At 37.0% G+C, this 10138-nt stretch overlaps 1 protein-coding gene across 1 annotated transcript; it reads left to right on the top strand.

The window, feature by feature from the left end:
* Positions 1-223: 223 nt before the first annotated feature.
* LOC114615770 (protein polybromo-1-like) lies at positions 224-8900 on the top strand (the record flags this gene model as incomplete). Its single annotated transcript, XM_028761408.1, has 3 exons — positions 224-329; positions 2501-3143; positions 8689-8900. Coding segments are annotated over 3 exons (961 nt in total), but the record flags the coding sequence as incomplete, so codon positions are not given.
* Between the last annotated feature and the right edge of the window lie 1238 nt (positions 8901-10138).

Here is a 10138-nt window from a genome sequence, read left to right as displayed (position 1 = left end):
TAACCTCATTCACACATAGTGATTATTTTTTGCTTGTTTGTTGCTGTCTTGATATTTGAGATAGGGTTTTACTGTGTAACTGACGAGGACCTGAAACTTGAGATTTTCAGCTTTCTGAGTACTGGTAATTATGTATCACGACCCTCAGAGAAATAAAAACTTCTTTATTCCTTAATTACAATATTTTTAGGAAAAAAAAATGTTGTCTGTTATTGGAATGTAGGTATACAATGATGCTCATATCCTGGAGAAGTTACTCAAAGATAAAAGGAAAGAGCTGGGACCTTTGCCTGACGATGATGACATGGCTTCTCCCAAACTTAAGCTGAGTAAGTCTGCCTTATATTTTGCTCTCAATTTAGTCTGTCAAAGAGAGATTGCTGGTTTCTTGACATTTCTTTAATTAAATGGTGAATATGTTTTTATTCACTGACACTGCTATTAGGTATCTTTTTTTACATTTACACTCTTTGTGTTTTAAGTAAGAGTGTAAGAATAAGTAAGAGTATAAAGTTAGTTAGCTTTTTTGCTGATGAGAATAAGTATATCAGACAGTTAAAATGAGATCGGATTCATTTTGCTACAACTGCAGAGTTCAGTCTCCATTGTTTGTGAGCTGTAGTAAAGTAGAGTATCGTGTAAAGACACAGAGTTGTAGATTTGCTTAGCTTATGGTAGACAAGGAGCAGAGAGAGACATGATTTAATCAAGGATAAGACACCCTTCAAGGCACTCGACCAGAGACCCACTTAACTCCAACCCAGCCCATCTCCCAGCACTGCCATCAGATTATGACTCCATCAGTTGATCTGTTAATAAAAGCAGCACTCTCATGCTCGGTACCTCTCAGTCATTGTATCTTCCAGCTTGGTTCTAAATCTTTCATGAGGAACTTTTCAAGGTATGCTTTATGTCCAAATCATTTAAAAAAGGAACTTGAATATCAATGGCAGAGGTTTTCCTTGCTTTCTTGAATGCAGTGGGTAATATAGCCATTGACTGGGAAGACTATTCTTTATCTGAAGCCAGAAAAAAGAATATGGCAGGTTTTGTTAATGTTTATTTGGTGTTACATAAAATTAAAAATGAATCCCAACAACTCTACTGGATAAAATTTGGGAAGTGAGGGCTGGAGAGCTGACTCAGCAGTTAAGAGCACTGGCTGCTCTTCCAGAGGTCCTGAGTTCAATTCCCAGCAACCACATGGTGACTCACAACCATCTGTAATGGGATCCTGTGCCCTCTTCTGGTGTGTCTGAAGACAGGTACAGTGTACTCATACACATAAAATAAATAAATAAATCTTAAAAAAAAAAATTAGAAAGTGAGAAATGTACTACTCAGGGACCGCTTGAGCAACCTGTGTGGATATGATTTATCAAAAGTTTTAAAGGAAAAGAACACAGAAAAAAAAAAAAAGTCATTGCATTAAAGAAGCTATTTCTGAATTATTTAATATAAATGAAACAATTGTAAGCAAACAATAACAACAGATAATCTTAAACAAATGCTAAGCAAGCAATAACAATGTCAAATCTTTAGAGTTGTGTTTACTGGAAAGGACAAAGACAAGCATCTTTTTAATTTAAATTACCTATAAACTGAATTTCTTCATTGCTTTGTAAATTGCTGCTACATGACAATTCCTTGTCACTATGGAATTCTTCTTTTCATGTAATTATAAAAGCAGACACATAGTCAGATATGGCGGTGCATGCCTGTAATCCCAGCCCTTGGGAACTGGAGGCAGGAAGAACAGAAGTTCAAGGCCAGGCCCAGCTATATAGTTTGAGGTCAGCCTGGGCTACTTGAGACTCTTTTCTATAGCCAGACTAGTTTGGGGCATCCTGTTACTGAGTTGGTCATCATTTCTAGGAATTTCCATGAATGGAACTAGGATACATGTGACTTCATATTTAGAAGTAAAATATAGTAAACTACGTTAATACTTTGATATTTAAGTTTTAATAATTTTATTAACACTTAAGTTTGTTTCAACAACTTTGTCTTTTTCCTGAAGTGAAATTCTCAGTTCTTGGGGATGTCAGAGGTGATAAATCAGAATGTCGGAGATACTCATTTGTTTAGCCCATTCACAGCTATCTCAGCATGAAAGTATTTGCTCTCACATCAAAATACAGTGACGAGCTTTTGTGTCATTTTTATAGCTTTAACTCCAGCCCTGAGGGGCTGGGGCAGGAGGATTCAAAGCCCATCTGTGTTATATAAGACTTAGTCTCAAAAAAGTTTATATACATATGTAAATTTTATTTATATGTAAATTTATATAAATAAAATATAAATATATTACTGAAGGGTAAAAGTTTTCTTCCAGATCTATTTTTGTCTATAAGATCTGTCTTACTAAAGACATCCTGAATAATGTGGTTTTACAACTCATTTCGGCTAACCTCTTTCTATGGTTGTGCTATCAGCTCTGTAAAAATGTATGCTTATGCCACTTTATCCACTTAGCTTTACATTACATCTCTCTCTTCAGGTAGGAAGAGTGGTGTTTCTCCTAAGAAATCAAAGTACATGACTCCGATGCAGCAGAAACTGAATGAAGTGTATGAAGCTGTAAAGAACTATACTGATAAGAGGGGTCGCCGCCTCAGTGCGATATTCCTAAGACTCCCCTCTAGATCAGAGCTGCCTGACTACTATCTGACCATTAAAAAGCCCATGGACATGGAAAAAATTCGAAGTCACATGATGGCAAACAAGTACCAAGATATAGATTCTATGGTAGAGGACTTTGTCATGATGTTTAATAATGCCTGTACCTACAATGAACCAGAGTCTTTAATCTACAAAGATGCCCTTGTCCTACATAAAGTCCTCCTTGAAACTCGTAGAGACCTAGAGGGAGATGAGGATTCTCATGTTCCTAATGTGACCTTGCTGATTCAAGAACTTATCCATAATCTTTTTGTGTCAGTCATGAGTCATCAGGATGATGAAGGAAGATGTTACAGTGACTCCTTAGCAGAAATTCCTGCTGTGGATCCGAACTTTCCCAACAAACCTCCCCTTACATTTGACATTATTAGGAAGAATGTTGAAAGTAATCGATATCGGCGACTCGATTTATTTCAGGAGCATATGTTTGAAGTATTGGAAAGGGCAAGAAGGATGAATCGGTATGTTTTCAAAGTCATTTCTTTATGATAAATACATGTGATTTTTAATGCAAAACAGAAAAGAGAATTATGCTTTGATAAACTTTTTCTGCTTAGGTACATGGTTATAGTAGGTAAGCCTTCTCTCCTGAATTCTTGGTAGGCAAAACTTCTGCTTTTTTTCCCCTTCTTTACAGTGTTGGAGGGGTCAAAACTTGTAAAGAGGGGGTCGGACGGTGGTCACCTTTAACTCCCAACATTCAGGAGGCAGAGGCAGGTAGATCTCTTGAGTTCAAGAACGGCCTGGTCTATAGACCAGACAGTGTGAGGACAGCCAAGGCCACACAGAAAAACTATGTCTAACAAAAAACAAACAACAACAAACAACTTGTAAAGAGCACATGTATTCTATGAAGTAGAAAGAGCACTACTAAGTTGTCGTCATAAGGGCCAGTGAGAGGAGTCAGAACTGAAGCTCTTACATAAAGCAAGTAGGATTTTTTTTCTTTGAAAATTAGTCTCAGAATGTTTTGAATGAATTAAAGAGCTTGGAGTTATTCTTTGAAGATAAACTAGTCTTAAGTCAATCACTTTTTTAAAAACTTATTTTTATTTAATGTGTACTGAGATATCCTGCCTGCATGTATGTCTATGCAGCACATATGCCTAGTGCCCATGAGGCCAGAAGAGGGTGTTGGTTTCTTTGGGACTTGAGTTACAGACGGTTGTTACCTACTATGCGGGTGCTGTAACTCAAACCAGGATCCTCTGGAAGAACACCAGTGCTCCTTCTCCAGCCCCCCCTCAATCTCTATTTCAAAGTACTTAAGAAGGCCTTTTGTTTTTTATCTTATTTATCAATTTAAGAGTTTAGTGTAGAACTAACTATAAATGGTTTAAAAGAATAAATTTACATTTGCTAAAAATTCCTTCAACTTTTTGGCCTATGTATATCTTTGACACTTACTGGAAGAATAACCCAGTATAATCCAGCAATTGCAGTATAAATTCTATATGACTCTTATAGACGCATGGTTAAATTGAACTTAAAGATAGTAAATCCTGCCTTCTTGTGCCTTACAATGTTGAAGTACTGAGAGCTAGAACTTTAGGCTGTTTAATTCCATCGAGGAGATCTTTGCTATGGACCTTGAAGGAAAAGTAAATACTAATGTTTGCTTTTCCTAGTGACAGCTTTTGTAAAGCATTATGGTGAAGCCCTTCATGAAGATAGTCTCTAACTCATCTATGCTTTTCTAGGAAACTGATAATCTTTTCAGTTTTCATGTGAAGAATTGGAGATGTGCAAGCAGAAAAATTCATAATCTAACAGCTACTAGGTGATATGCCTTGGCTTGTTTCCCACTGAGAACACTGCTGCTGACAGTCACCAGTTATGGAACACAGACATAAATGTGAAGTAGCATATTTAACCCAACACTTAGAAAAGACAGTCATGTAAGAAACTTGTAGGCCAGAGTTTACCTAAAAAGGCACAAAGTATTATGAAAGAGTTGGAGGATGAATAGAGAGGCTGATAGTTCACATATGATAAATGGTACAAAGAAAGGAAAAGGTTAGGGTGTGACTATGCTGTGTTCCAGAGTTTGAGGTGGATCCTTGTGTAGAACTAGGGATAGAAATAAAGAGGAAAGTGGAGTTATCTTACAGTCAAATTGTATATGAGGTTTCATTCAAGTAATTTTTGTTGGGTGACTACTAGTTAGTGAGCATGTTCTAGGTTCATGGGATGTAGCAGTACTTTCATGACATGTAAACGTCTGCTTTTTTTTTTTTCTCTCTCTCAGCTTAAAAAGTCTTTAAATCTAAAGACACTCCTGTGATCCCATTATGGCTTGAGTTCAGTGAGTCTTCTAAAGAGCATGTGTCTCATAGATTATGAAGAACTCTGTCCATTAAGAAGTACACAGATTTATATTTTTACAAAACAAGATCTTTTTATTCTCCTGTTGTTGACATGATACAGGCTTTGGCTTTTGAGGGCTGGAAGATACAGCCCATGACACATTTATATGAGACAGTAATCCATATAGTTTATCTCATGCCCAGAGCTCTGTTGAGAAACAGAACAGAGAGCTGGAACCATAGCTCAGCAATTAAGAGGGCTAGCTACTCTTCCCAGAGATCTAATTGTGTTTACCAGCACCCACGTGCTGGTTCATAGCCATCTATATCTCCATTTTAAGGGCACCTGACATCCTCTTCTAGCCTCCATAGGCACTAGGCAACTAGGCATGTAAGTGGTACAAAGATGTGTGTGTAGAGAAAACACCCATACACCTAAGTTTTTTAAATGTTTAAGAAATATGACAAAAGCCATTTTAATTTTTGTAAATAAAAATAGTATTGGGACTTCTTGTGGCATAAGAATTAATACAAAGGGTTAGGTGTTTAGTGGGTGAAGTTTTGCTATGCAAGACCAGAGTTCAGATCTCTAGCATCCTTATAAAAAAAGCCAAGCATGCTGGCACAGGCCTGTAACTACAGTGCTCAAGAATGAAGGTAGCTAAGTATAGACAACAGGAAGATCCTTGGAGCTGGTCTAGCCAGTCAGTACAAGACCCTGTCTCAAAAAATAAGATAGAAAGTAGTAAAGACACCTAACCTTGACCTCTGATCTCTGCATACATGCACACACACCCACAAACAAAATAGCATACAAATGAACATGTACCACATAACCACACACACAAAGAAAAAATAATAATAGTTTCTTAAGAAGAATTGATAAACCAAATGTAGTGGTTTATATCTGAAATCCCAGCTCATGGAACCAGAGAAAAAAGGATTCTGAGTTTTAGGCCAGCCTGGGCTATATAGTGAGAGCTGGTCTCACAAAACCCAACAGAAAGAAGTAAAAAAGGAATAGCTTCAAAAGCATCTGTTTAGTGAATTATACATAACACTTTTATCTAGTGTGTTCACATTCATTTTAGGCATTCTAGATGTATAAGTATTCATTGGTAGATAAATTCATATGAAACACATATGTAGATTTCCAGAATATTCTTTTTTCATCACTTACTTCATCACCACATACCCCTACCCACCAGTACTACTGAGAATTATGGAATACAGGAATCTGAGCAGTGAATAATAGAGAAAAACAAGGAAGCTGTCACAGGTGGCAGTGGTTTATTCCTAGCAGCAGTCCAGAACAGCACAGTACTGAGTCATGTTGGCAGGATTCCTAAAAAGCAGCTCTCTGTCTCTCTTGCAGGTAAAAAGGACTCCATAGGAAGACAAGTACAGAGAAGAGATAGAACTTCTCTTTTTAATTATTTCTTTTTCCTGAATGTCTGACTTATCTGAAAGGGTTACTTAACAATTGAAGGAAATTAGAGTTGGTTGTTTTTCTATCTTGAATTTTAATATAGTCAACACCTGGTTTCTTAAACTAACAAATTCTTACTTTTGTAAAACAACTAGTTAGTTAGTTAGTTAGTTTGTTTGTTTGTTTGTTTGTTTGTTTGTAGCAGAGTTTCATTGCATAGCCCTGGATGTCCTGGAACTGCCTGTGCCTCCTGAGTGCTGGGACTTAAAGATGTGGGACTCATGGCTTTTTATTTATTATTTTCTTGACAGGATCTCACTATTGACTTTTTTTCCAGCAGAATGTTTTTGAAACCTAGAATTATATTGCAGAAATCTTTAAGAACAACCAAAGCAAAGATTAATAAATTATTTACAGTACTTTTTGAATAAACAAATTAAAATATATGTCAGATGCTTAGTGATTTATACAAAGTTTAATTACATCAAGTAGCCTGATGCTATAAATCTGTTCATTCAGTGTAACAGTAATTTATCAAATGTGTATTTTCACTTACAATTTTCCACTAAAATTGTAAGCTGTTATGAAATGAATTTAATTTTAAGAAAACAAACTTCAGGTATCTTTGGTCAAGGAAGATTTCAAAATCAGTGTCTTATGGGGACTTCTTCCCTTACTTAATTTTGTTTTTATTGCTTTCCCAAAAGTATTAGTGTCTTCAGATCCCAGATCATGTTTCTAGAACCTCTCTAGAATACCCATTTAGGTTAGTGTTCTTTATCACTTCCCATTGTTGACAGCAGAGTCATCCAGAATATCTCTGATATCTGGTGCTCAGGGGTCCATGTGTCAAGAGACAGCTGATTGGCCTTGCTGTGTCTGCTGTACATCCCCAACCAAAATGTCTACATAACTGTTACTAATATATTTGCCATTACCCCTGATGACTTATGCCTATAATCCCATCGTTTGGATGGTGGAAACAGAAAGATCATACAAGCTCAGAGCTAGCCTAGACTTCCTACCTTGTTACAGTTTGGGAATCAGTGCAACTGTGTCTCAATAAAGATTATTTTTCATAGTTTCCTAATAACAGGGAAAGAAATTTAGACAAATATTAAGTATGACACATAACTTTTAACTTCTTGGAGTATTTGTATCTACCAGTTCCCTCCAAATCAGTTACTTTTGAGAAATTAAATTTAAATTAACTCTCAGGCCTGTACTAGTTATTACACAGGATACTCTCATGCCTTTATAGTTTAGCTTCAGTCCTCAGTGAATCCTATCAGTCAAGGTAGCAATGTTTTAGGACCAAAAAGAAGAAAGACTTAAAACGAAATCTTTTACCACTTTCTATAAATTGGGTCTACAGTTAAAAAAAAAAAATAGATATAGCCAGACAGTTGTGGCCCATACCTTTTATCCCAACACTCAGGAAACAGAGGCAGGTAGATCTCATCTTGAACCCATACCACCACCACCCCCAAAAGAAAAAAAAATAGATGCAAATTAATTATTGGATTTGGTCAAGAGCAATAGTACAGTTTTTGATTCTGCCAGCTGCTTCTGCCCTGGTTGATTCATTTGGCCTATATATCTGAGAAATGTATAAGGGCTTTCCTTTGACATGAGTAAGAAAGGAGAGTATTTTGAGCAAAAGGAGACAGAGATACAACTCAGGTACTCAATTGTATATATTTTTTCATTCATTCTTTTTTTTTGTTTTGTTTTCTGTTTTTGAAACAGGGTCTCTTGTAGCCCAGACTGGCCTCAAACTCACTATGTAAGTGAGGATGACTCTGAACTCCAGATCTTCCTGCCTCTACCTTCAAAGTGATGGATCACTGACATGTACCACAGTGCATGGCTCAGATACTCTGAGGGTGTTTTTTGTTTTGTTTTACTGTTTTATTTTTTTTGTGTGTGTATGATATGTGTATGTTTTTGCCCCACTTATGTGCAATGTCCAAGGAAACCAGAAAATCATCTGGAACTGGAGTTACAGATAGTTATAAGCTGCCATGTGGGTGCTGGGAATTGAACCTAGGTCCTCCGGATAAACAGCCAGTGCTCTTAACCACTGAGCCATCTCTTAAGCTCCAAGATACTCTGTTTTAACAAACTTAATGGGGTACCCTTCTAACTGAGCCTAAATATTGTTAATATATCAATGAACATAGTAAAGTCTTTGATAGGATTTAACATGTAATTGAGGTATTATGAAAGAAGCAGTTCATGTGTCAATGGATACGCTTAATGTCGTTATAGGACAGATTCTGAAATATATGAGGATGCAGTAGAACTTCAGCAGTTTTTTATTAGAATTCGTGATGAACTCTGCAAAAATGGAGAGATCCTTCTTTCTCCAGCACTCAGCTATACCACAAAACATTTGCATAATGATGTGGAAAAAGAAAAAAAGGAAAAATTACCTAAAGAAATAGAGGAAGATAAACTAAAACGAGAAGAAGAGAAAAGAGGTTGGTTCCTTTTTACTTATTAAATGTGAAGAAATATTAAAGTCTGTTCTAGCAGGTACCACAGCTCTGGAGAGTCTGTGATTGAGGATTTAGATGGTTGACTATTTCACAGAAGATGTGATGAGATAGAAATCTTGTTATCTTCTGTTCAGTTGTCACATTGATTAAGTTACTCCTGACACAGCTGGTATTCTAGGAACAGGTGGTTAAGTGACAAGTGTGGGGACCTTGTGCCACATACTTGAGGCTTATCTGCATTCTCAGCATCGGTTGCTGCCATGTGGCTTTCCTCTTAAACGCTGTGAGAACCTGACAGGTAGATGAGACTTCAGTTGAACTGCACTTTTAGTTTCATTTTAATCATGCCACCCTAGGTACTTTGAATCATATGCCAAATTTGCAAACATTTGGCAATGGGATTTTGTCATTGCAAAAGTCTGTTTTCTGGAGTGATGAGGGGGTGGGGAGATTGAGACAGGACCTCCCTGTATAACCCAACCTGATGCTAGTGCTGCAGTGATACTCCTGGCCTTGGCCCCAGTGCTGGCATTGTAGGCATGTATCAACATAAGAGGCACAGTTTGAATAACGTTTCAGTTTACATAGTTAACTAGAAATATATAACTCTACAAAAGTTGTATTACTCTGCAGCATCAGACTTTCTTAGCTATTTCCTCCCTAGACCAGAAAACAAAATTGACTTGAAACACAAAATCTTTCTCTGATTCGTCACTTAATTAGCCTCTTGATTAGATGTCACTTTCAAACATGGCTGCTTCCTATACAAACTAACCTTACCTTCATTGTAAGGGATTAAAGGTGTGTACTAAAAGTGCCTGTATTCCAGCCAGATCATACTGTAATCCAGAGTGTGTCTGTATTCCAGCTGGATCCTATCTTTGTATGATCCCTTGCCAGAGTAGCCATGCTGCTGGATTAAAATTCTTCTGTACTCCTGTTAGGATGGTTTTCTGGTTCTGTTTATACAAAATTCTCAAGAATTTTGTGGATCTGCTTTGTACATCACAGGGTTTTACTCTGTAATCAACTATTGGATAACTTTTTTTTTTTAACAAAATTGACAAAACTTCTTATTTTGTTTGTTTTTTTGAGACAAGATTTCTCTGTGTGCCGCTGGCTGTCCTGGAACTCACTTTGTAGACCAGGCCAGCCTCAAACTCAGAGATCTGCCTGCCTCTCTCTGCCTCTCTCTGCCTCTCTCTGTCTCTCTCTGTCTC

Source organism: Grammomys surdaster, unplaced genomic scaffold (assembly GCF_004785775.1).
Source record: "Grammomys surdaster isolate TR1022 unplaced genomic scaffold, NIH_TR_1.0 142359, whole genome shotgun sequence".
NCBI lineage: Eukaryota > Metazoa > Chordata > Mammalia > Rodentia > Muridae > Grammomys > Grammomys surdaster.
This window is presented reverse-complemented; position numbering and strand designations above follow the sequence as displayed.